The sequence below is a fragment of the Miscanthus floridulus genome, chromosome 2 (genome assembly GCF_019320115.1).
Source record: "Miscanthus floridulus cultivar M001 chromosome 2, ASM1932011v1, whole genome shotgun sequence".
NCBI lineage: Eukaryota > Viridiplantae > Streptophyta > Magnoliopsida > Poales > Poaceae > Miscanthus > Miscanthus floridulus.
Window position 1 is genome coordinate 100,631,716 of NC_089581.1, and position 27,175 is coordinate 100,658,890.

The 27,175-nt window shown below is 51.7% G+C and overlaps 1 protein-coding gene and 1 pseudogene across 2 annotated transcripts; both read left to right on the forward strand.

Moving 5' to 3' along the window:
• The first annotated feature begins 21,214 nt into the window (after positions 1-21,214).
• On the forward strand, positions 21,215-26,445 carry LOC136539262 (TOM1-like protein 1). Of its 2 annotated transcripts, none has more exons than XM_066531198.1 (4): positions 21,215-21,391; positions 21,989-22,545; positions 25,263-25,526; positions 25,811-26,445. In XM_066531198.1, the coding sequence occupies exons 2-4, from the start codon at positions 22,027-22,029 to the stop codon at positions 26,216-26,218; spliced, it is 1,191 nt and encodes a 396-aa protein (XP_066387295.1). In that variant the 5' UTR covers positions 21,215-21,391; positions 21,989-22,026; the 3' UTR covers positions 26,219-26,445. The 2 variants fall into 2 exon arrangements, with proteins under 2 accessions (XP_066387295.1, XP_066387294.1); XM_066531197.1 differs by having other exon boundaries at positions 21,218-21,399.
• Positions 23,025-24,942, forward strand: LOC136527187 (B-box zinc finger protein 20-like; annotated as a pseudogene).
• Positions 26,446-27,175: the final 730 nt, after the last annotated feature.

Sequence of the window (27,175 nt, forward strand, 5' to 3'; positions counted from 1 at the left end):
TTATCAACTTGTATGTGCCTGGTCCGGTGACTTTTGTGACGATAAAAGGACCTTCCCATGGACTGAGTAGTTTATGGCATCCATTAGTTTTTTGTATTCTTCTTAGTACTAGGTCTCCGAGTTGTAATGATCAAGACTAGGTATTCTTGTTGTAGTGGCGTCTTAGTCCTTGGAGGTATCTTGCTGATCGAAGGGTAGCGTTTACTCTGACTTCTTCTGTACTGTCGAGTTCTAATCTTCGGGTGTGTTCTGCTTCTCCTTCATCATATTGTTCTATCCTTGGTGATGTCCAGATCAAGTCTACAGGTAGTACGGCTTCTGATCTGTAAACTAGGAAGAAAGGTGAGTATTTGGTGGCTCTGCTTATTTGAGTCTGTAGCCCCCATATGACCTTAGGTAATTGTTCAATCCATTTTGATCCATAGTCTACTAGTTCTTCATACAATCTTGGTTTTAGTCTGGCTAGTATGAGTCCGTTAGCCCTTTCGACCTGTCCGTTGGCCTCTGGATGTGCGACTGATGCGTAATCTATTATGAAGCCGTAGTCTTGTGCCCAACTTTGGAATTCTGTGGCTGTGAAGGAAGAACCCAAATCCATGATGATTCGATTGGGCATGCCAAAGCAGTGCATAATGTCTTGGATGAACTCGACTGCTTTTGGCTGTGCTGTATTTGGCGAGTGGTTTGTATTCAATCCACTTGGTGAACTTGTCAATTGCTATGAAGATGTACTCGAAACTGCCTTTTGCTTTCTTGAGAGGTCCTACTTGATCCAGCCCCCAGCAGGAAAAGGATAAGCAGGTGGGATGCAGATAAGGTTGTGAGCTGGCACATGAGCTTGTCTTGCGAATATTTGACAACCTTTGCATCTTCTGACGAGTTCTTCTACGTCTTTCAAAGCGGTTGGCCAGTAGAAACCGGTGCGGAATGCTTTGCCGACTAGTGTTCTTGAAGCGGCATGATTTCCACAGCAACCTGAGTGTATTTTGTCTAGGATCTCTTTGCCCTCTTCAAATGAGACGCATTTTAGGAGTACTCCTGATGATGCGGCTCTTCTGTAGAGCTTGTCTCCCACTAGGACGTAATTCTTGCTTCTGCGAGCAATTCTGGTAGCTTCCTCTTTTTCCGCTGGCAACTTATTCTCTTTGATGTAATCAATAAAAACCTGGGTCCATGAAGTGGTGATTACCAAAATCTGGATGCATTTAGCTGAGATTTCAGGGGTTATCTCACCGGGTTGTTTGATAGAGGGAGCTGATAACTCCACTATGAATACACTGGGTGGGACCTTTGCCCTGTCTGATCCAGGCTTAGCGAGGACGTCTGCCGCAATGTTAGAATCGCGCAGGACGTGTAGAATTTCTAATCCTTAAAAATGTTTTTTGAGCTTTCGTATTTCTGCACAGTAAGCGCCCATGTTTTCTTTTGTGTAGTCCCAATCTTTGTTGACTTGATTGATGACTACTACTGAATCGCCGTATATAAGTAAACGCTTGATTTCGAGGGTAATTGCCACTCGTAGCCCGTGGATGAGGGCTTCGTATTCTGCTTTATTATTTGTAGCTTGCCATAGTATCTAAAAGACATACTTGAGTTGTTTTCCATCTGGAGAAATGAGGAGAACGCCTGCACCGGCTCCACCTAGCTTGAGTGATCCATCAAAGTACATCTTCTAGTGATCAAGGATGGTATTTGACATAGGTTGTTGAATTTCTATCCACTCAGCAACAAAATCAGCCAGGGCTTGAGATTTAATTGCCTTTCGTGGGGTAAAATCAATATTGAGAGCAACACGTTCAACTGCCCACTTAGATATGTGCCCTGTTGCGTCTCTGTTGTGTAGGATGTCTCTGAGTGGGAAATCTGTCACCATGGTAATCTTGTGGCTTTCAAAATAGTGGCAAAGCTTGCGTGAAGTGATCAGGAGGGCGTAGAGTAGTTTTTGCACATGCGGGTACCGGATTTTTAATTCTGACAGTACTTCACTGATGTAGTATATGGGGCATTGTACTTTATATACACGCCCTTCTTCTTCTTTTTCCACGACAATCGCAGTGCTGATCACAGTAGAAGTTGCCGCAATGTACAGCATCATGTCTTCATATTTCTTCGAAGGTGTGAGAACGGGTGAGGATGTGAGATATGCCTTGAGCTTCTTGAAAGCTTCATTGGCTTCTTCTGTCCACTCGAACTTATCTGTCTTCTTTAGCAATTTAAAGAAAGGTAACCCTTTTTTGCCTAGTCTTGATATGAAATGATTGAGGGCCGCCATGCAACCTATTAGTTTCTACACATCTTTGACACTTCGAGGTGGGCCCATCTCTGTTATGGCTCAAATCTGCTTGGCGCTTGCTTCGATTCCGTGATGACTGACTAAGAATCCGAGTAGTTGTCCTGAAGGAACTCCGAATACACACTTGTTTGGATTCAATTTCCACCTCTATCTTTTTAGGTTTTTGAAGGTTTGCTTTAAGTCTTCAATGAGTGTATCTGGGTTCTTTGTTTTTACTACTATGTCATCCACATATGCTTCTATGTTTTTGTCGATCTGATCACCGAGGCATGTTTGGATAGCTCTTTGGTAAGTGGCACCAGCATTCTTGAGTCCAAATGACATGGTTTTGTAGCAGTAGGCACCAAATGGAGTGATGAAAGATGTCTTGCTCTGGTCTTGTTCCTTTAAAGCGATCTGGTGATATCCTGAATAGCAATCAAGGAAGGATAATAGGGTAGATCCTGCTATTGAGTCAACTATTTGATCAATGCGTGGTAGCCCAAATGGATCTTTCGGGCAGTGTTTGTTGAGATCTGTGTAGTCGACACACATGCACCACTCGTCCGTATTCTTTTTCTGTACTAGAACTAGGTTTGCTAGCCAAACTAGATGGAGGATTTCTCTGATGAATCCGGCTGCCATTAGTTTTGTGATTTCTTTTTTAATTGCTGCCTTCTTGTCTGGTGAAAATCGTCATAGTTGTTGCTTCACAGGCTTGGAGCCTTCATTGATATCAATTCTGTGCTCAGCCAACTCTCTTGGGACCCCTGGCATGTCGGCCGACTTCCAAGTGAAGATATCTTTGTTATCCCAAAGAAAGCTGGTGAGCGTGAGTTCCTATTTTGCCGAGAGGTGGGTGCTAATGGTTGTCGTTTTGGAGGGATCACCTGTGCCCAGGTCGATTTGCTTGACGTTGGCTTCTTTCAGTGGTGCTAGGATGCTGGGTTTTTTAGCCGGTATCACTAGTTTTTCTGGGCTCATTTCTGCTACAACAGCGGCTATTTCTTTTCTTCCATCGGCGGCCTGTGCTTTTGCTACAATTTGGATTGCCTAAACATCGCAGTCAAAAGCGCGCTTCAAATCACTCCGAAGAGAAACGACACCGTTAGGCCCTAGCATCTTAAGCAATAGGTACGGATAATGCGGTATTGCCATGAATTTTGCAAGTGCTGGGCGCCCGAGGATTGTGTGATATGATGAATCAAAGTCCGCCACCTCAAACTTGATGAACTCTATATGGTAGTTTGAGGGAGTCCCAAAAGTAACCGGTAGAGTGATTTGTCCAAGTGGCATTGCTGCTTTGCCGGGTACTATGCCATAAAAAGGTGTGCTTGTTGGTGTAATCATCCCGGTGAGTTGTAGTCCCATCTTTCTTAGAGTTTCTGAGAAAATGATGTTGAGTCCGGCTCCTCCGTCGATTAGTACTTTTGTGATAGTCATACCGGCAATAGTTGGATCTAGAACCAGCGGGTAATGGCCTGTGTTTCCTATGCTAGTCCATTGGTCTTCCCTTGAAAATTGGATTGGATACTATGACCAGTTGAGGTATCTTGGAGTAGCCGGTTCTGCTGCCATGATGGTTCGCAGCGCTAGCTTTTCTTGATGTTTGCTTCTGGAATCTGGGACCTCAGCAAAGATTACTGCTGCTATCCCCCTAGATTTTTGGAATCCCTTGTCTTCATGGTTGTCTTCTTCTTTTTTCTAATTGCCTTCTTTGGTATTTTCCTTACTATCTTTTCTTGTGTATCGATCTTTGAAGGTGTAGCAATCTCCGATGGTGTGATTTCCTTTGGGGTGCAAGACGCAACGCATGTTTTCAATGTTGTCATACCTCCTAGGCTTGGAAAACTTTCTTGATTTGTCAGTGACTACTACGGTGTTGTCTGGTCCATGTTTTCTTTCTAGATGTCTGTTATTTCGAAGATTTTGCCTGTCCGAGTTATCTCGGTTATTTCTATCTGGGAATCTTTCTCGTGTCTTTTCCTCTGCGGTAATCATCTTTTCCACTGTTCGTCTGAATTCTTCATTGTTTCTTGGGTTTTCTTTGCAGAAGTCTTGAAATTGCCACCTAGCCATGATTCTGTGAGAGAAAGCTTTGATTACTTCTAGTTGGGTGATGTCATGTACTTGAGCTCGTAGTTCACCAAATCATCGATAGTAATTGCTGAGACTTTCACCTCCTTTCTGTTTGAGTCCTTTTAGCTCTACGTGGGTGATTAGGTGTGTAATGATACTCGCGAAATTTTCACAGAAAGCTCTTTGTAAGTCCTCCCAAATTCTGATTGATCCTAGATTCAATTTGTCAAACCACTGAAGGGGCATGGTTTCTAGGGTCATGGGAAAAACAAGGTCTTGATGTCATCATCTCCTCCGACCAATTCAATTGATTGCGAGTAAATCCTGAGCCACTGCCTTGGTTTGGTCTTGCCATCATACTTGGAGTGGTTGGACGGCTTGAACTTGTGAGACAGTCGTATTGAAGCAAGTCTGTTTGCAAAATAGGGGAATCTATCATGCGTTCTGGCTTCTGTGTATTCTGATTCAGCGCCCCCTTCTTGCCAACTGTTGTCTTGGTGAGAGTAGTTTTGCGTAGCTGTCCATGTGGGTGCTTTGCTTCTGGCCTTTCTTGGTTGTTCGACTTGGTTGTTTTGACTATGGTTTCTTTTATTTTCTCTGTTGTGACTTCCACTTGGTCCAAGTCTCTCGAAGGCGGACTTCCTTTGATTTTGATCTTCTTGCTCATGAGATGTTGCCCTTCCATCGTGCGTCCTACGGACTATTGATCAGAGGAAGTTTCGGAGTTGTTCTTGTTTTTCATTGGGATATGAAGTCGCCCTAAGTTCTTCTAGTGCTTCTCGGATCTTATCGTAGGGTGTATTCGCTGCTCGTCCTTCTTCGACCTCTCGCTCTGATTTTCTTCTATTGTACTCGGCTAGGTCTGACTCATATTTGATCCAAGCTTCCTTGCGCTGCTTAGCATGGCGTTGACGTCCTTGTTTCAATTTGTTCTTTCTTTCTCTGGCTTGCCTCTGACTCTCGGTCTCACCATCGTGCCCCTGGGTGAATGGTGATATGTTGGACTCAGATTCATCTGAAGACCTAATGTCGGGCGCTTCTAGGGGGGCCAATGGTGATCGAGGACGGCGAATCATGAATACTTCTTGAGCGTGAGTTGTTCTGTCATCGGCGTTGGTTTTCATACTATTAGAGTTGTTGATAACTTCAGTAGAGGCTTCTAGGTCACAGATTGAGTCTCCTTCTTGGTAGGGTAGAGTTGTTGTTGTCGTATCATCGACTAGTTGGGTGCTGCCATCCTCCGGAACGGAACCTGGCCAGTGGACGATGCAGTCTTGAGATGTTATAGTTAAGACGAGACCTTCCTAGGCTCCTTTCAGTGGCATTCTAAGCACCAGATTGGTGGATCCTTTGGGCCATGTCTGATAAGATATTACTATGTTGTGGAGTCCGAACGGAAGAGGACCCAACTTCTTTAAAGTACTCTGAGTGTACTTTGAGTTGTATCCTTGATAGGTTGACGTCATGCCTCGAAGCCTTGTCGGAAAAGAACTCAGTTTTCTGAAAGAACTCGGATAAGATTCCGTCTTGGAAGCGAAACTTGAGTTTGAATCGAATGCATGAAGCCATGAAATCTGAGTTGGATCGAACATCGTGAGCCGTGCGAATCTTCCAGCAAGTTGATCTGTCATTATCACCGAAATGGAAAGGTCTTGATGATGATCCGAATCATCGAGGAGATGGCCTTGGAGCTTGCCATTGTCACCTGCCTCGCAGATCCATGAACCAAAGATGAAGGTTGACCCTGTTGAGAAGATCATGTTGTCGAGGTCCATCGAGCTCTCGGATGCAAAGTCGCCGAAATCCCCTACCTAGCGTGCCAGCTGTCGATGTTTCACCACCGATAGCCTGCCATGGGGGTACCCAGGGTAGTATGTTCGGGCTTCAGCGTATGCAGAACTCGATGGTAAATGCAAGAGACAGTCAATTTATCCTGGTTCGGACCCTCGATCGTGATCGAGTAATAGCCCTACGTCCAGTTGGCATTAGCCTTTGCGTTGGATTAATTGTGAAGTGTTGTGTTGTGTCGTAAAGTCGCCTGTCCCTAGGATCCCTGCCCTCCTTTATACGGTCAAGAGGTCAGAATCCTAGTCGGTTTACAATAAGAGTTCCTAGTAGGATTACAGAATAATACTACTACTAAGATTACAGGGGAAGAATCCTAGTTAGACTAGATCTTCTCCCTTCCTTGCGAGGTATCTCGTGGGTCCCGCATCGACACTCGATGAGCTCTCTAACAGGTATGTTCGAGTAGAATCTAGGTCTGTTGTTCATAATGGAGTTGGCATAGCCCTCATGTGGCATTCAACTGCTCCTTAACCCGCCTCTCGGCAGATGCCTGAGCCATTCCAGAGACCAACTCAAGTGGCCTGCTAGCCTCCCCTCGGTGGAGATTCTGTTGGCATGGCTCGAGGTTAGGATTGAACGAGAAGGTCGAGATGACCCTGTCTGCTTTTGAGTAGATCGGGCGAGGGCCGCTAGGGCTCATCTACGTTTTTCTCCCCTGGCTCTGTTTGACAGGAGGTGGCCTAGAGCCCTTTACGGGCCGACCTTCAAACCTCGGTTGGTCGTCGCTCATGTCGAATGAGGCGACTACCGCTTCGTGACGCAACATGAAACGTTGTGATGTAGCAATTGCATATGCAATGCTTGGATGTATGGGATGAATGTATGAATGAATGAAAATGGATGAATGAATGATCATATAAAGAAAAAGTGGGGGTCGATAATGTTACCTCAATGGCACGAGTGACAAGTTCTAGGAGCTCTTATTAGATATGTTCGAATGGGATCCATGTTCATCGTTTGTGACAGAGACGGCATAGCCCGCATGGGGCATCCCTCTGCTCCTTACCTTTCTTTCGGCAGTCGCCTGAGACATTCGATCGACTCAGGAAACCCATTGGTCTCTCCTCAATGGAGATCCCATCGGTGGGCCCTTTCAAGCCCTGCCTAGGAAGGCGGAGGGCCATTTGCGTGCAGTTGCGCCTCATTTCCCACGCCCGGGTTACGGTAGTGGTGGGCCCAACCTAGGCCACATCCTAGTTTAACTGGGTGACGTTTCGTCAGGCAAGGTGTGTCCCATCAGTCAGGACGCATCCCATCGCATGCCCATCTGCATTAAATAGGGGAAGGGAGAGGGGTTTTGTCCTATTCCTTCACGTTTCCCCATCTACCACCTCTCCTCCTTCCTTCTCGCCAAGCCCGTTCGTGCACCGCAGCGGTTTCTAGGAGAGAGAGGGAGAGAAGAACTCATAGATTTGTTTGTGAATCCGGAGCGCAATGTCAAACTGGAGGCCATCGAACCTAGATGAGGCGGTGCTAGCCACCTTCGCTGAGAAGGGGCTGCTCCTACCGAAGGAGGTTGTGCATTGGAGGGCTCCTACACTAGGGGAAGCTGTTCTGTGACCTCGGTCCGATGAGGTTGTCTCCTTCCTCGCGTTCCATGAGTGCGAGCTAGGATATCCCGTGCACTGGTTCTTGTGTGGGCTCCTCAACTAGTGGGGCCTAGAGCTGCAGCACCTCAATCCGACTAGGGTGCTACATGTTGTCGGTTTCATCATCGTCTATGAGGCCTTCCTCAAGATGGAGCCGCACGTGGACCTCTTCTGGCGGATCTTCATCGAGCGAGCCTTGTCAGAGGGGAAGCCACCCAGAACCATGCTGGTTAGGGGCGTCGCCTTGTAGAAGAAGTCGAGGCCATCAGGCTCCTATCCCGCATACTCCCCCTACGACTCCAATCAGGGATGGCATGGGGAGTGGTTCTACATCGCCGTTCACTAGAAGAAGGTCGAAGAGGCAGGAGAGCTGGTCCTGGGGTCCCTCCAGTCGGTAGAATAAGCTAGAGGTCATCGAGGTGAAGCTCTAGAAGCTGGTGCAGCTTGGCCTCGATGGAGTGCAGGTGTTCCACACCTTCTTTCGCCGTCACGTTGCCCCGCTAGCGTAGAGGAGGTGACCAATGTGGGCCTACTATGGCCCAACAGATCTCGATCGCGCGTTGCCAGAGGAGCTAGTGAAGGACAAGGTCTAGAGCTGACTTGACTGAGTGCTACAACTAAGGGATAAGGAGTCCCTTGAAGGAAAGCTCGGACCTCTCCATGCCACAAAGCTGTCCAATCTGGTACGCTCCCCTCCTCTTTTTCCATGACCTTTTTCTCTTGCTCTCTTGTATTTTGACTTTGAGTCATCCATTTCATAGGGACTCGTGGGTTACAAGCCCCGACCGCATCTTTTGAGGTGGGTGGAGGGCACAGCTTGGCAAGCCACTTTGAAAGAGGCAGCAGTTGCAAAAAAGAAGAAGATAGCTGAGAAGGCCCGAAGGAGGCATGAGAAGGAGAAGGAGATCGCTCGGCGGGTGCGAGCCAGTGAAAATTAGAGCGACATGGAGGCGAAGCTCGAGTCGGAGGAGCCCACGGAGATGGGTGGCGATGCAAGCACCTTTAAGGATGACGAAGACTAGGGCATCATTGTGAGCCTATGGCCACGTCCATTAGTGGTGGGCAGAATGCGGAGAGGCACGGTGACGTTCCTGCGCCAAGAAAGCACACTGCGAGCTTGGACGTCGCCGTCGAGCGAGAGGCGAAGCGGGCACGGTCGCCTCGCCCTTTGGAGGCATCATTGGCCCCACACCCTCCTGCTCTGAGTGCAGCAGGGCACGCCGGCTGGTTAGAGGAGCATGCTCATACCCCTGCATCTTTGGGGTCAGCGCATGCACATGAGCCACAACGGGGAGATGCCCCGTCAGTTGCTCCGGTGGGTGCACCATGAGCCAGCGGTCGCGGCCATTCAGGAGTCGATCGAGAACTGACCAGGTCGACTCCTCCCTCGATCGATACGAGGGGGCACAGGTCATGACCTGTGAGTGGTCCTCGTCTAGTAGGCTTGTTGCAAGGGGGTCGGGGCTTCAGGGCCCTACCCCTTTCATCGAGGTATGTACCTATGTTACTTTTGATATCACAGTTGAGTTTTTTGAGCGTGACTGACCTATACTTTTTTGACAGTGGCTAGGGACTGATGAGACTAGGCATCGCCCCACCTCCTATGTAGGAGGAGTGGAGACCTAGCCTATAGCGAGTTGTGATGAGCGACAGGGAAACCAGACTGGCGGCGGTGCGACCTTCCCTTCTAGGGGTTGCTCCCTCCCGGCCGATCGTGAGTACGATGGTGGCGGCGGTGATGGCGGTGATGGCAGTAATCCCCATGGCAATGGTAGAGGTTGGGTCAGAGGTGACCCTTGTGATCCCTCCCCCAATAGCCACGATGGAAGAGAAGCAGGAAATCGGGCTCCCTGCCTCGCCTGGCGAAGGAACATGCGGCTCGCCCTCCTGGTCGGAGCTGGAGGGGTTAGGAGGTGTTGCGGCTAGGCCAGAGGCAGAACATCCGTTGGCAGGCCATGGAGTCGAGATATTGGAGATCCCCTGCTCCAGCGAGGCAGGCACTAGGGTGGAGCCGCCGGCCATCTCATCGTCGTAGGAGTTGGCAATGGTCTGGTCGTCTCACTATATTGCAACAACTGGATCTTCTAGTGGGTTGGGAGCAACCCACGAGCTGGTGTGGCCTTGCCCTAGTGACCTGAGGAAGGCTTGGTTCGTCCTTCACGATAAGGAGGAGGTGGCGCTCTAGCACTTCCTAGAGGAGAGGGGACTATCGATGGAGTCTGATCTCGCCCAAACCAAGGCGAGACTCAAGGAGGCTTGGAGCGGGTTGAGCTCATCCATTAGGCAGTCTCAGTCGACCTACCACGCATCGCAGAGGTAAGTTTTCTGCATTTTTTGTGTTTGTCCTCGACTCCTTGGTCTTCCACTGGTTGTGTCAGCATGCTTGCTTCTCGCTTTATAGGAGTTAGAGGTGACATCGATCCACAAGTCTCGTTTCCTTTAGGAGGAACATGGTCGGATGGAGCGAGTAGTTGTGATGTCGCAGCAGGTCAATGAGCTTGAGCGCCAGCTGGAATCCACCCACCATGAGTCCTGAGATCAGGTGGCCGAGGCGATGGGAGCATGGGCGGTGGAACTGCTCACGGCGGAACGGGTGACTACTGCCGAGTGGGGACTCGACACAGCAAAGGTCCACCTGGCAGAGACCGAGGCGGCACTCCAGAAATCCTTAGAGGCTCTAGAGAGGGAGCGGAGGGCTAGGTCAGAGGTTGATTAGGAAGTTCTCATGCTCTAGGGGTAGGTGTTTGGGGCGGAGAAGTCGAACGCCCGACTGCTCGACAAGGTCACCTAGTAAGAGGAATGGCTCTCCATCCTCGAAGGCACCTACCTTGGTATGTATCTGTTCTGCCTTTGGTTGATGTCTTAGTTTTTCCTTTCCTTTGCTTCTAAACTTGTCATCCTTTTTCCAAAACTGGGCGGAAAAATTGGTTCTCTAGCGCAGGAGCTAGAGACAGCCAAGGCGGCGATCGGTCGGAGTGCGGAGGCGCTAGCCAAGTCCCTTGAAAAGCGATGTGCTCTCGAGGGGGAGCTCGACCAGATCTGCAATGTTGCCCAGGTGGTCGTTTTAAGGTGTTCGGGTCAGCGCCAAGCACCAACATGCCCGTCGTTCAGCTGGCGGAGGTCCTAAACAAAGTTTGGGCAGTCATCTCTGATGGGATGTTCTGTGGGACATCAGGGGTGCTGACTTTGGTGGCGACACACCACCCGGACCTGGACTTCGCCGCCATCTATAGAGGGTACGCTGATGGCTAGAGCGCGGATGCCATCCATGCGCTTGGAGAGAGCTAGGTGCCATGCGCACAGATGGTTGCCGAGTAAGTCTCCGTGCAGTGGGTGATGGAGACTCACCGTTCGAACATGGCTGAAGGCGTGCGCTAGGAAGACGTCATCCAGCCTACGGATGGAGTGGAGATCAGGTCAGAAGTGAGCGTCGTCTCGCCTCCGACCGAGCCAAATGTTGTCTCGTCGGAAAGCGAGCGGCCCTTATCCTCGTCGATCGAGCCATCAGCCGATGCCACCGGGCAGCCATAGTAGAATTTGGAGTAGAAATAGTTAGCAAATGTAAAGCATAAGTTCATGGGGGAGCCCCTGTGTGAACAATTTTTTACATTCGTGAATGCTTCGGTTTTGTTTTGTGATGGAATCACTTGTAAGGGGAAGCTTGTCCCATCCGTTCCTTGTTTTTACCCTAGCATAGCTTTGTTTTTTATCCTTTCTTTTTTGCGCATGCCCGTTTGACTCGTAGGCTGCAACCTTAAGAACCCGGGCATGCCCCATGAGGCTCAGCTTCTCATAACCATAGGTCATGGCGTGGTGCGATAGGTTGGGACTTTAAAACATAAGTTACGTAGAGTAATTAAAGAAATGGACTACCCTTTCATTTGGGCGATGCCCTTTCATGATGTATACAAGACCTGATCTCTGATAGGTACGATAGTGTCGATTGGTGGAGACTCGGTGTTCATAATCTAGGATTTGAACCAAGACTAATTTGGACCCTCGCAACCATAACGCCACTGCTCCGCTGGTTATCAACCACGCGAACACGATTGACCTCGCTGAGAAGGTTTTCCTGCAAGTGAATCGAGAACACAAGCAAGAATAGGATGAACGCAATCTGAAATTACAAATAAATATGAGGTGTATGATAACTAAAAGGAGTTCAAGTCTTTATTTGAAAGGACTAATCGCCACAGGCAAACAAGATCAAGAACAGGGGCCCTGGTTCATAGCAAGTGGCCTTGGCGGCACAGTTGCAGCAAAACAACGTCTGTTTCACGAGGAAATCAAGAACAAAACAAAACCCAAACCCTAAGGAGAGCGATGACTACTAATTATATAGACCCAGATGTCACCCCCTGGACGCTCCCCTAATGGGCTCTAAGACGATACATGGCCCAACGGACCAAAAGACGGTGTTGCAGCACCCTGATAGATTCTGGATGCTAACTTGTTTCAATGATTCCTGATGATTCTGAAGGGATTTTGATGTGAGACCACATGCATTGGCTTCCTTATCTAATTAGCTTTCTATCCATATGTGGATCATCAAAAACGGAGTCCGGACATGCCCGTGTGACTAGTTTTATGACATACTGGTCCTAGGAAACGAGATGGGCTCAAACTTGATTTGGGCCTCCACCTTGGTGACTCAAACCGGATGAGCTTTGAGTCTCCTTCTTGGTTAGGACACCCTTGCTGACCTCCTCATCCTCTGTCTCCAAGCATGGTTGTATGCATGGAGCTCATGTCCTCATCATTTCGTTTGAGCGAAAAGTATTACTATATGATAGTAAAAAAGAGTGGTGGTATCGTACCCTCGTGGAGCCCCCAAGTGACCTAGGCCAAAAGTGTTTGGGCTGGGGTGCTTGTAGGAGCAAACATTGAATGATGGAAAATGATAAGACAGAGCTTTAGGGGAAGAAACAACATAACTGTTCAATGTTCCATGTGTTGGTGAGAACATCGCTGTTGTCATCCTTCAGTCGGTAGGTGCCCGGTCGGATCACCTCAGTCACCGTATAGGGTCCTTCCCATAGTGGAGAGACTTTATGTTTCTCCTTGGTTGATTGGGTTCTCTAGAGCATGAGATCTTCGACCTCAAGGATCCTCCCCCTTTCCTTCCTTCGGCCCATCGGCCTATCGTAGAAAGCGCTTGAGTTTGTAGTCCTTGTAGAGGTGCTTGATGGGGTAGGCGTGGTTGGTGCATGGGCTCTCTATGAGCTTGTTGAAGTGGTTAGGCTAGCCCTACTAGGGCTGCTTGCCCGCATGATCGCCCACGGTGACCAAAGCGGAGTTGGCTGGTCGGCGCCGATCCTTCTTGTTCTTCTTGCCCCTTTACATGGAGGGGGCCTTGTCTTGGTCCCCGCGCTTGGCCTTGCCCTTGTCCCAGCCTCCACTAAAGACACTCTGATCGCCTCCTCACCGAAGGCGTGGTTCATGGTGATGTCGAGCAGGTCACGGGTGGTACGAGGCTTCAGACAGCCGAGCTTGTGGAACAAGGACTCACAGGTTGTCCCGGAGAGGAACACGCTGATGACGTCCACGTCAACGACATCAGAAAGGGAGTTGCATCATTTTGAGAACCTATGGATGTAATTCCATAGGGACTCATTAGGCTCCTGCTGATAGCTCTTGAGATCCTAGGAATTCCTAGGAGGAACATACGTCCCCTAGAAATTCCCGATGAAGATCCTCTTGAGATCCGCCGAGTCACGGATGCTGTCAGGTGGGAGGAATTCAAGCCATGCTCAAATAGGCTCCCCCACATAGATGGGGAGGTATTGAATGATGAAGTGGTCATCATCCACCCCTCTGGCTCAGTAGGTGAGCCAAAAGTCTTCGAGCCATATACCAGGATTTGTTTCCCCGGTGTATGTGGTGATGTTGGTAGGTGGTCGGAAGCACTGTGGGAATGGCGCTTTCTAGATGCGATGGCCAAAGGCCCATGGTCCTAGACCATTCGGGCTGGGACTCTGGTTGTCTGGGCAATGACCATGCTTGGGGTGCGTTTCCCCACTCCCCTTGATGGTCCGATGGGGGCCCGTGCCGCCTGCTCTCACTGCCCCATGACAGACATCATCATCACGTCGGGCTTGACGCCAATTGTTGATGATGCTACGAGCGTCTCGGTTCACCCCAAGCCATTCGTGCATAGGTGGTTGGTGTGGAGCGGGCACCGAGTCAGGCTATGGTGCAGCTGCGGCCTCCTGTTCTACGCCCGACGACTATAGCGGTGAGCAGATGGAGCGGTTTGACTGGCACGCCCCCATTCCCCTAGTGGGGAGACAGACCATGAGTCGGTGTCGCAACACAGAGCTCTCCGCCTGTTGGATGGTAGTGGTTTCCACCAGCGCCCAGAGGTTCTGGTGGATCTCCTGCTCCTGGGGTCATCAGGCTCAGGAAGGCCATACAGAAGCATCGCCACAGTGGCAATGTTCTGGCCAGCTCGAGCGAACTATGGGGGATCATTTCCTCCGTCCATGATGTTGCGCTAGACCTGACAGGCGCGACCACAAGAGCCACTCACCGGGCTATGCATGCGTGGAGTAGTGTGCTACGCCGAGCATGTCGACGCAGGTGATGGCTAGCTCTACCGCCTTTGTCATAGCTCCTCGTCGTGCTCCTACACACACATGAGGGCCTCCGCACGAATGTCCATAGGGGTGTGAGTCTGTAGAGACTCCGCTATTACCGGCGGCTATCCCAAAGAGTCCGTCATAGCGCACTCCTAGGACAGAGGGTGGCTGGGTGCCACGACGTCTCTGATGCTGGAGCCATCGCTTTCAACCTCATCATCCATGAGGTTGTGAAATAGGCAGGAGCGTAGCCCACCATCCCCATGAATTCGGATGTGAGAGGGGGTGGCATCAGCATCTTTTAGAGCCCCCATGCATACGTGTCTGTGGGGGACGCGAGACCATAGGGGAGCTAGTCACACGACGGTTGTGGTGAGGACAACAGGGTCCCTCTAGGGAGTTGGCGGAAGATATTGAATACAGAGTAAAGAACAATATGTACGTTACCCATAGTGGGTTTTGACCTTTACGTGGGCTCAGAGCGGAGTGTAGGTGTCTCGTTGTTGAGGTTGTTGGGTGGCCTAGAGCCGATGGAGGGTGCTCCTCCTCCGATGGGTGCCAGGACAAGTGCCTCCTTGCGAAGGCGAAGCAGACCGAGCTAGTTAGCGATGAAGTCCAGGCTTCCGAAGAGGAAGGTCTGAGACGGCTTGAAAATGGGAGGAACCCACATCCCAATAGGTGGAAGTATGGGAAACTCCTACGAGTTGTATCGCTTAAGCCCGCCATATCGAAGATGGCGGAAAGATGGGCCATTCGATGACCAAAAGCGTGAACATACGGCGTCCTCCCCACGGACGGCGCCAACTGTCTATGCAAAAAGTGACCAACAAGTAAATATTTGTCGTTTTGCCATATGTTGTGATTGGATGTGGCCTAACACTCAATGACACAGGGTTTATACTGGTTCAGGCAACATGCCCTATGTCCAGTTTGAGCCGGTCGGTGACTTTATTCCTAAGCCTAGGTGCTCGAAGTTTGCTGTGGGGTTACAAACGAGTGGGAATAAGATGGGGTATTAGAGGTCCGGTCGGACTCCGGACTGAAGGGCCGAGAGTGACGGTAGCTCCTACGTGCACTAAATATTGGAATGTATGCTCTGTGTAGCTTTAGAGTTCTAGAGCCATGAAGCTGTTTGGATACTCAGAATGTCTAAACCTAGCAGAGAGAGAGTCGGAATGATCCGTCGTCCTCTTCTGTTGGGAAAGATTGCATCCCTTTTATAGGTGAAGGGGATGGCCTTATAAATGAGGGAGATAGAGTGAGAGAAGGAGAGTGTGTGTGCTACCTAGTCTTATTGCCTATGCCGTCGGGTACAAGATGGTTTGTCAGTGCCCATAATACTGTTGACACCCAGATACATGTGGCAGGCTCCATCGTGTTCTTCTAGTATGATAAATGTCGGCGCCTACCATACTATAGGACAAATGTCGACGACCACAACACTGTTCGTGTTTTGACATGTTTGAAAGGTAGTAAAGCACCCTTCTGACATGGCTGGCAGTACTGTCCTATAGGTATGCAGGGTATGGTCCTCGGTATTATGGTTGACTTTGAGCGCCTTGCCTTATCTGCTCCGCCTGTTTCTTAGGTCCTCACCGAGTGGGCGTCCCCGGCCGGTTGTTTCCAGTCAACTTCAACCACGGTGGTCGGAGAAGAGCCATAAGCAGAGGTTCTCCCGGTCGGAGAAGCGGGTCAGAGTCAGAAGCGAGCATCGTCCCCTCCTTGGTTAGGCCTTCCGATCGGAGAAGCGGGTCAGAGTTGGAAGCGAGCGTCGTCCCCTCCTTGGCCAGGCCTTTCGGTTGAAGAAGCGGGTCAGAGTCGAAAGCGAGCGTCATCCCTTCCTTGGTGAGGCTTTCCGGTCGGAGACTGGATCGCTCTTCCGGCTTGTCGTTAGGTATCTGGGCCGGCCTAGGAGTCGCGCATTGTCGCAATGTCGTCTGGGTCGAGCTTTTTGCTAGGAAGCGGGCCCATTGGGGACCTCGGGTTTATGAACCCGACATGTTGGAACTTGTGATTGGACTAAGGGTAATCTCAGGCCCTATTTGATCTATGGGGCTAAAGTTTAGCCTACCTGTCGATAGAATATGCTCAGCAGTCCACCGAGGGGTATCCCGCGTTGGTAGATTTGTCGGTGGGGGTACGCATAATCAGGAATCGGATGGTGACACAAGGCGCAGAGACAGCGATTTAGACAGGTTCGGGTTGTCTGATCGACGTAATACCCTACGTCCTGTGTCTTTGGTGTATTGTATTAATCTGTATGTAGATCCGATCTGATAGATCCTATCTGCTAGGGGACCCCTACCTCTCCTTATATACTCTGGAGGAGGTAGGGTTATAAGTAAAGTAGCATATTTGGTACTATACAATGTCTTGCGGTGCACGCCGAGCAGCGCCGTGCATGCCTTGATCTTGTGGGCTAGGCCACCCTTGATGGTGCGGCCCATGTCTTGGGGGCCATATCCCCACAGCTAGTCCCCAAGCCTAATAGTAGGTGACGCAGTCACGTGGTGCCAGGGTCATAAAGTAGAAGACCAGCCGAGCAGGCAGCCAGTCCCCGGGCATAGCCTCGAGACGAGAACAAGCACATTCACCACAAGGTGAAGTGTGCCCACTTAGTCCCCAAGCCTGCTGGAAGATGAAGAATGAATCTTGTAGCAGGGTCAAAGAAGTCTGAAAGCTTGTCGACGTCGTCTGACATGCGCATATGAAGACCCTAGACATGCTACCCAAGATCAGCACCCTAATTTGAACAGCATGGAGCAGCTTGATAGCACATCGACGAGACATAGCAAGATCCGAGCACCGAGGAGTCTCCAGCGTAGCCGATGATGTCCGACCACCCAGGGAGTTCCCGGCGTAGCTAGCGATGACCGAGAAAAGAGGAGCGAGGAGTCCCTGGCATAGGCGGCGATGACCGAGCACCGAGGAGCGAGGAGCGAAGAGTCCCTGGTGTAGACGGTGATGACCGAGCATCGAGGAGCGAGGAGCGAGGAGTCCCCGGTGTAGGCGGCGATGACCGAGCACCGAGGAGCGAGGAGTCCCCGGCGTCGCTGGCGATGACCAAGCACCGAGGAGTCCCCAGCGTAGGCGGCGATGACCGAGCGTCGAGGAGCGAGGAGTCCCCGACGTCGCTGGCGATGACCGAGCACCGAGGAGCGAGGAGTCCCTGGCGTCGCTGGCGATGTCCGAGCACCGAGGAGCGAGGAGTCCCCGGCGTAGGCGGTGAGGTCCGAGCATTAAGGATTCCCCGGTGTAGGCGGCGATGACCGAGCACCGAGGAGCGAGGAGTCCCCGACGTCGCTGGCGATGACCGAGCACCGAGGAGTCCCTGGCGAAGCTGGCGATGTCCGATCACCGAGGAGTGAGGAGTCCTCGGCATCGCTGGCGATGACCGAGCACCGAGGAGCGAGGAGTCCCCGGCATCGCTGGCGATGTCCGAGCACTGAGGAGCGAGGAGTCCCTGGCGTCGCTGGCGATGACCGAGCACCGAGGAGCGAGGAGTCCCCAGCGTAGGCGGTGATGTCTGAGCACCGAGGAGCGAGGAGTCCCCGGCATCGCTGGCGATGACCGAGCACCGAGGAGCGAGGAGTCCTGGTGTAGGCGGCAATGTCCAAGCACCGAGGAGCAAGGAGTCATCAGCGTTGCTGGCGATGACCGAGCACTCAGGAGCGAGGAGTCCCCGACATCGCTGGCGATGACCGAGCACCGAGCAGCGAGGAGTACCCAGCGTAGGCGATGATGTCCGAGCACCGAGGAGCGAGGAGTCCTTGGCGTCGCTAGCGATGACCGAGCACCAAGGAGCGAGGAGTCCCTGGCGTCGCTAGCGATAACCGAGCACCGAGGAGCGAGGAGTCCCTGGCATAGGCGGCGATGTCTAAGCACCGAGGAGCAAGGAGTCCCCAACGTCGCTGGCGATGATCGAGCACCAAGGAGCGAGGAGTCCCCGAGGTAGGTGGCGATGACCGAGCACTGAGGAGCAAAGAGCGAGGAGTTCCCGGTGTAGGCGGCGATGACCGAGCATCGAGGAGCGAGGAGTCCCTGGCGTCGCTGGCGATGATCGACCACCGAAGAGTGAGGAGTCCCCGGCGTAGGCGGCGATGTCCGAGCACCGAGGAGCGAGGAGTCCTCGATGTCACTGGCGATGATCGAGCACCGAGGAGCGAGGAGTCCTCGACGTAGGCAGCGATGACCGAGCACTGAGGAGCGAGGAGCGAGGAGTCCCCAGCGTAGGTGGTGATGACCAAGCATCGAGCAGCGAGGAGTCCTCGGCGTCGGTGGCGATGTCCGAGCACCGAGGAGCGAGGAGTCCCCACCGTCGCTGGCGATTACCGAGCACCGAGGAGCAAGGAGTCCCCGACGTAGGCGACGATGACCGAGGAGCGAGGAGTCCCTAGCGTCGCTGGCGATTCGAGGGCCGAGGAACGAGGAGTCTCCGGCGTAGGCGATGATGTCCGAGCACCGAGGAACGAGGAGTCCCCAGCATAGGCGGCGATGTCCGAGCACCGACGTAGCTGACGACGTCCGTGCGGTGAAGTGTGCCCACTTAGTCCTCGAGCACGAAGTATCCATGCACTGAGGAGTAACCGGCGTAGCTGGCGATAAAGCATGAGCGACGAATAGTCTGGTCAACTAGTCGGCGGCGAAGTGAGCATTGAGTAGAAGCGACCGGCGAACAGTCCGATCAACTGATCAGCGACGGAGTCCATGAACCGAGCAGTCCGACCAGTTGATCGGTGGAGCAGCCCGAGCACCAGGTGATCCGATCACTTGGACCATGATCCTGTAATACAAACATGTAGAACGGGTAGTACATGATGCACAAATAAATAAACTCTGGAGAAAAATCAGCAATGATGATGAAACGACGTATGCAGTTCGGCGATCAGTTAGCGTGAAAATATATTTATGTTTAATATAAACCACCCAAACAGTTAGTGTATAGCTGAGTCTCCAGCCCTAGCTAGCCCATAGTCCATAACGTCGAGCGCGGAGCCCGTGCACGTGTAGGAGAAACAGGCGTGACCAAGGAGCCACTGCCGACCACCCATAACGCAGAGCGTGGAGCCCGTAGCACGTGTAGGGAGGAGCTAGAGACAGGGCTATCTCTGGAGGCGTCCGAGCATCAACGCGACTGTTCGGGGGTTCAAAAAATTGTTTGGAGAGCAAATATGGAGAAAACAGCTCGGAGAAACATTATGGCGATATACGGAGATTGAAGAATATTTAGAAGAATATTAAAGCGTGACTTAGCTTTGGACGGAGCGTCTGGTCGGCGACGTATGGCGTTATCTGGTCGGCGTTGACGGCGAGCACCTGGCGGGCGTTGAGTTGTTGGTGAAGACGACCTCGGAGGTGGTTCCGAGATCGGAGCTGCTGTCGCAGGGGCTGGTGTAGCAGCGATGAATCGTCGTCGTGGTCCAGCATGGATCTCCACGAGATTGATGACGAGAACGCGCTGTTGATTTGAGGTCCATCTGGCTCACCATGGATCAAGCGCACACCCCTACCTGGCGCGCCAACTGTCGATAGAATATGCTCGGCAGTCCACCGAGGGGTATTCCACGATGATAGATTTATCGGTGGGGGTGCGCGTAATCAGGAACCAGATGGTGACACAAGGCGCAGAGACAGCGATTTAGACAGGTTCGGGCCGTCTGATCGACGTAATACCCTACGTCATGTGTCTTTGGTGTATTATATTGATCTGTATGTAGATCCGATCTGATAGATCCTATCCGCTAGGGGACCCCTACCTCTCCTTATATACTCTGGAGGAGGTAGGGTTACAAGTAAAGTAGTCTATTTGGTACTATACAATGTCTTGCGGTGCACGCCGAACAGCACCGTGTACGTCTTGATCTTGTGGGCTAGGCTACCCCTAATGGTGCGGCCCATGTCTTGGGAGCCATACCCCCACACTACCCCTTGTAGTCACCTTTTAGTCCTCATGGATCCAAATAGGAGGGCTAAAAATATGAGTTAAACTTTAGCCCACCATTTTTTCATTGACCCATTTAAGGTGGGCTAAAGAGGACTAAAAGTGACCCCTTCATGGTAAAAGACGCATATTACCCTAGCCACCCTCTTTTAGTCCTGTGCTTGAGTATTAATATTAGAGACAAATGGGTCATGATAGAGTTACCCTGTTCACTTCGCTGAAAAGCACTGTTCGCTAATTTGTTGTTAGAGAAAAACAATGTTCTTTCACTAAAAAAAAAGTATGACCGACAAGACAAGCGAAAAGTACCAGGATGGTTTCTACAACAATTAATTAGGTGTCAACTAAATAAAATGGCGATGTAGCATTTGGATTAAGGAAAAGAAAGAAGAAAATAGTTTCTTATATACTACATGAAAATTAAGATAGAAAGAGATGTGATATTTAATTAGATAATAGAAAAGAGAAAATATGTGATTGAATAAAAATCTAAAAGATATTTTAAATAAATCATCTAATGAGAATATGATTTATTTATATATATGACCTGGCAAGTGTGGAGTATGGACTGCCCTAATCTATACATATATATAAAGAGCGTGCAACCACCCAACTTCCGTCGCTCTCACAGATCACTGTTACCGGCACAGTCAACGTGAGACGGCTTTCGTGATGAACAGTAACGGGTTTTGCAAACAGTAACGGATTTCCATGAACAGTACGGGTTATTATGAACAATTCTGACCCATTAAGAAACAGTGACGAATTTTTTTTTTTATCAGCGCAGTCCAAATCTTTTTTCTCCACTATTACCCGCGCAAAGCGCGGGGTTACCTGCTAGTAATATAATAAAACATGGGCGGAATGTGCGTTGGGCCGCTGCCGCGCGAATCTTGAAGAACCCTGCTAGCGTACGATGGTGTAGGCGGACCCAAAACCAAGAGGCACTCGAACTCGACGCGGAGGCGACGCGGGTACGGAGTAGAGAGGTCAGACTGACACGAAGGAAAAGTGAACAGGAAGGGAGGCGATTTTGCCGGCGCCGGTGGTGGAGGAGGAAGCAATCCTGTGCGGCGGCCCTGAGGTACTCAGGTGGGATCCACTCCTCCTCCTCCCCTCATTTCCCACTCGCTGTGATTAGAGAGGTGATGATGATTTCTTCCCCAAGCCTGCCGCGGCAACCGGAGAAAGTTTAGATGGCTTCTGCTGCTGCCGCGGCTGCTGTGATCTAAGGGCTAGGGTGTAGGGTCAAAGGGAGGGGATTGTGCTAGGGGCAAAACTCCTGGATTCGATCGTAATTATTACTGGAGCATTCCCTATGTAGTACTCTGTAACCAATCCAAGTGCTCTGGCCTTACGACTTATTGGTCGAATCACCGTACCTAGGGTTTCGTTTTCCTAACCTTAGGGCCATAATTCAGCATCACAGTATAGTGAAAAACAACTCTAGCTGTATAACAAAGGAGCAATCCTGGTTCTAACATCCTCCTGCCTGCATAATAAAATAGTAATATCTTGGGTTGACATAGGTATACTGCCTTCTCTATGTGCATGCTGATATAGGTATACTGCCTTCTCTATGTGATTGATTACTACTGATTGTAGTCACAGTTCATTAATAACAATCGTCTCTTTGTTGTCCCATGTTAAGTTCCTAACATCACACTTTACTTGCCTTCAGAATTAGAGTAATCTGGACTGATAAAGCACTCTGACAAGATGAGCGACAATCTGATGGATAAAATCAACGCCCTTGGTGAGCGGCTCAAGATAAGCGGTGCAGAAGTTAGCCAGAAGATGTCAGTTGGCGTCAGCAACATGAGTTTCAAGATGAAGGAGTTCTTCCAGGGCCAGAACATGGCGGACAAGATTGTTGACGAGGCCACGTTGGAGACCATGGACGCCCCCGATTGGGCTACCAACCTTGAGATATGTGACATGGTGAACACTGACAGGGTAAACAGCGTTGAAGTCATCCGGGCCGTCAAGAGAAGAATTATGTTGAAGAATCCATGGGTGCAGTATCTATCTCTCGTCCTACTTGAGACCATTGTTAAGAACTGCGACAAGGCTTTCTCTGAGATTGCTGCTGAGCGGGTGCTTGATGAGATGGTCAAGCTGATTGATGATCCACAGACTATAGTTAACAACAGAAACAAGGCTCTTATGCTTATTGAAGCATGGGGAGAATCTGGAGATGACCTCCGCTACCTTCCCGTGTATGAAGAAACATACAAGGTAAATACAAATTATTGCTCTGCTGTTTAATCAGCTTAATGCAATTTAACCTGAAAACAGTGGCTTGCAACTGATCTGGAAAGCAGCAGATCAAATTGTTCTGGTTATGAATGACGTAAGATAAAGGCTTTGTTGTATGAATGACGTCAGAATGTCAGATAGGTTATTGACATGGAATTGCTTATTCCTGTTAGAGTGAAATACACTGGCGGCCCTTTAACTTGTCGGCATGTGCCAATCCGGTCCACGAACTTGTAAACGCGGAAAATAGGCCCCTGAACTTGTCAAATAGTTCAACACAGGTCCATTTCCCATTCGGCGTGACCTCCAGACGACGTGGCAGTGCCAGCGTGGCGGACGAAGCACGTGAGCCGCACGTTTCAATGGCCTGCAACGCTCGCTTGCCGGTCGCCACACATAGTGCCTACCAGATTCTCCTCCTCCTGAGCGACTGAGCGCTAGCTGGTCTCCGATAGGCTAGCCATGCAGGTGCGCTGCGACGTCTGCGGCGCCGCGCCGGCCGCCATGCTCTGCTGCGCTGACGAGGCCACGCTCTGCTCCGCCTGCGACCGCCACGTCCACCGCGCCAACAAGCTCGCCCACAAGCATCGCCGCATACCGCTCCTCCAGCCCGCCTCCGGCAATGACGACTCCGACGCTGCCGCAAACGCCGCCGCGCCGCTCTGCGACGTCTGCAAGGTCCGGTGCATGCTTCGGCCGGAAAGGGAGAGGATCGGATTCGAAGCTGCTGCTGCTGCTGACATGGTTGGTGCGCCTTGCGGGAGCGAAGAGGCCTCGTGTTTTGCGTGGAAGACCGCGCCATCCTGTGCCTCCTCGTCGGGGCCAAGCTCTCCGCCGCGCTCGTCGACCAGGTGCCCCCTCCCCAGACAACGACGACTGCGGCCGCGGCAACGGCGCCGCCTGTGAGCCCGACGCTGTGCCCGCCCTCGGCGTGCAGGGCTCCTGCACGGCCAAGGCCTCGGCTCTCGAGTCCGGCGACGTAGGCGGCGACAGCAGCATCTCCGACTACCTCACCAACATCTGCCCCGGCTGGCGCGTCTAGGACCTCCTCTTCGACGACCCCGCGTTCTCAGCGGCATCCGTACGTGCCCAGCCATCGTCGCCACGCTCTGTTCTATTCTATCCGCAGCCGGATCACGCTAGCTAACAGATCGACCTCGCGGTGGTTTGTTCTTGGAAGCAGAAGGCCGGCTACAGCGACGACGGCCACAAGCAGGTGCCGTCCCTGGACGTCGACCTCTTCGACGTGGTGGCCGGCGGCCGGTCGGGGAAGCGCGGTGGCGCATGGTCCGGCGGCGGACCGCTGTGCTTCGACAAGGTGCCGGCCTCCTGCCTGTGGCGCCCGCTCGTGTCCACCACGATGAGGTCGCACCCCTCCTGGTTCCTGAACCTGTCCATGCCCTCCAGGTGTGGCTCCCGTAGAACGGGATGCCGGCTTTCGCCGCGCTCTGCTTCAGCTGGTCCAAGGCGCCCGCGTGGAACATGTCGGCGCAGAGCAGCGCCGGGCTGAACCCCTTGGTCCGGCGGTGGTAGTCCGCGTACTTGGTGCAGGTGGTGGTCTTCCCGGAGCCCTGCAGGCCGACGGACATCACCACGCTGGCCGGCTTCCTCCCTTTGCTCGGGGTGAAGGACGGCTTCCCGGTCCCGGGGTCTAGCATCCGCCGCAGCTCGGCCACGATGGCCCGATGGATGACGCGGCGCTTGTTGGCGCCGCCGCGATCGCCCGCCGGCACCGTGTGCTCTCCTCCGCGGCACGGCGCTCGCCCGCTGGGCGCTGGCTCCACCACCTCCGTCGGCACCGTCTGCCTCGCCCACTTTGCGGACGGATCCAGCCAACCGACGCCGCAGAGCTCGATTGCTCTACTTCGGCGCAAGGACGCCTCCATCCGCTTTGGGGCAAAGATGCCACAGGTCAAGCTCCACCACCTCCCGCCCGACGAGGAAGAGGAAGGCTTCGTGGTGGTGGTGGTGGCGTCTCGATGAACTCCGACCAAATGCGGTCGGCACCAGCAGCGTCAGAGGAGGATTTGGGGGATTGGGGTCTCGCTCGAGGTGGAGCTCGTCGGCGGGAGGTCAGGCGGTGTCGGGCGAGCACGCAGGCGACCGCGGCAGGGAGCACGGCAGCGAGCATGCGAGCGCGCGGCGCCGGTGGGCGAGCACGCAGGCGACCGCGGCAGGGAGCACGCGGAGCCAGCGGCCGAGCGCGGTGCCGCGGCCGAGCGCATGCGGTGCCGGCAGGCGAGCGTGGCGGCACCGGCAAGCGGCGCGGCACGATAGGCGCGGCCGAGCGGGGCTTGCGCGACCGGCAAGCGAGCGTGGCTGGCTAAACGTTCGGCTCACGTGCTTCGTCCCGCCACGCTGGCACTGCCACGTCGCCTGGAGGCCGCACCGGATGGGAAATGGACCTGCGTTGAACAACTTGACAAGTTCAGGGGTCTATTTTCCGCGTTTACAAGTTCGTAGACCGGATTGACACAGGCCGACAAGTTAAAGGGCCGCCAGTGTATTTCACTCTTCCTGTTATGTACATGAACAATTGACATGAAAATTTTCTTATTAATATTACCTTATTGATTAATGGTTTACTATGCATTCATAACAGTGTTGTGCCTCGCATAATCAGTACCCTATTGTCAAGCTTGTGGATTTCTCTTACTTGAACTCATGCGGTTATTACCTTTTTGTATTCTTTGCAGAGCTTAAGATCTAGGGGAATTCGCTTTCCTGGGCGTGATGATGAGAGCCTAGCACCAATATTTACTCCTCCCCGTTCAGTACCTGTAGCTGAACCATATTCTGAGGTAGCACAAGAAGGATATCAGGAAATTCCAGATGAGAGTTTTGCTCCAGCTCGCACTGCCCCTGCTGTGCAAGTAAATGAGGCTTTTGAGGTGGCTCGTAATAGTGTCGAGCTTCTTTCCACTGTGTTATCTTCCTCTCTGCAAAAAGAGGTTTTACAGGTTAGTTTGTTATTAGTCCCCGTTGATTATGGCTTAGATGACTTGGTTAATGTCTGTAGCGCATGTTTTGTCCAAAGCACGGTGTTGATTTTTCCTTGACAAATTTATGTAGGATTATATATGAAGATTTTTTCTTTATTTTCTGATTACTGCAGGTGCATAGCAATATCTGAAATTAATTGACCAGGGACTTGCCCATCATTTGCTATTTGTTTATATCTTATAGATATCTGATTCAATGCTAGATTACTACTGTTCTGTCGTCACATATGTGTTGACCGCAGGATGAATTGGCAACCACTCTCGTTCACAAATGCCAACAATGTCAGTACACGATCCAGAGGATCATCGAGACGGCTGGTGATAATGAGGCTCAGCTTTTTGAGGCATTGAGCATTCACGAGGAACTGCAGAAGGTCCTGTCCAAGTATGAAAAGCTCAAGGAGCCTGTTTGTGTTGAGCTAGAGCCCGAACCAGCGATGATTCCAGTTACCGTGGAGCCCGAGGAATCCCCCCGCACTGTGAGCAAACAAGACGCCCATGTAAGGAAACCAGGAGGTTCTAGCGATCAGTCCGGTCGGGATGACCTGCTCCAGGATCTAGATGACATGATATTTGGTAAGAAAGGTGCTACCTCGTCTCATCAGGACACAACTCCCAGAAAGGACAAGGATGATTTCATCAGCCTCTAACTGCTAGATATGTAATAAACCTGTAACCAGTTGTGAGGTTCTGCCTTTCCATCTGTTAGTTCTTGCAGATGTGTGGCGTGTCAGCGTGTGCGCCTTTCTCAGTTTTTCTTTTTTGGGGGTTGGCTACTGGGACATGAGTTGCTTGCTGTACATAAATGGATGTAGCAGTTTGTGTAATGTAACTGATTGGCAGATATGGCATATGGGTTACCATACTGGATTGATAAGCTGTGCATTAGACATGTATCTTAGATATGCTTGCTTGGTAGATGATCTGTGTGCTCCCATGGCATTGCTGCCGTACATTTGCTGCTGCATTAAGAACATGCGAACTTTCTCTTTGATCAAACATTGTCGACTGTAAAGTTTGGTCCTGACAGAAGCATGCGCTGCTCTTGAGAAGAACAAATTGAAAATGTGCGTGCAAGCTGTCTGCGGTGTGCCTGCATGACTGCATATACGTATGCGATTAGAAGAGGTGGAAGTGTGCATGACTGCATATACGTATGCGATTAGAAGAGGTGGAAGGGAGGGTGCGAGTGCACACGAGAGCAGAATGTCCGTCCTTCGTGACAGTGCTTGGACTGCATTGCGATTGCGATCTCCCCTACAATCCTAAGGTTAACCGCAGCAGGGGAACCAGGCCACGTCACCCGAAAAACTTGACCCACATGTTCCCTTGGCAGTGTAAAAAATGTCTTCCTCTTCCCACGCCTCCTCTCCGCGACGCCGGCTCCCTCTCTCTCGGTTTCTACTCTCCCCTTCCCCTCTATCTCTCTCTCTCTCTCTCTCTCTCTCTCCTCGCTCCTCTCCCCTCGCCTCGACCGCCGCCGCTACCTGCGCTCACCTCTCCTGGCGTCCTAGCGAGGCGGCCCCTGGCCGCGGCAGCCCCGCCACGGACGCCCTCGTCCAGCCCCCTGGCGCGGCGGCACTTGGCGGCGGCAGCCCGGCACGGGC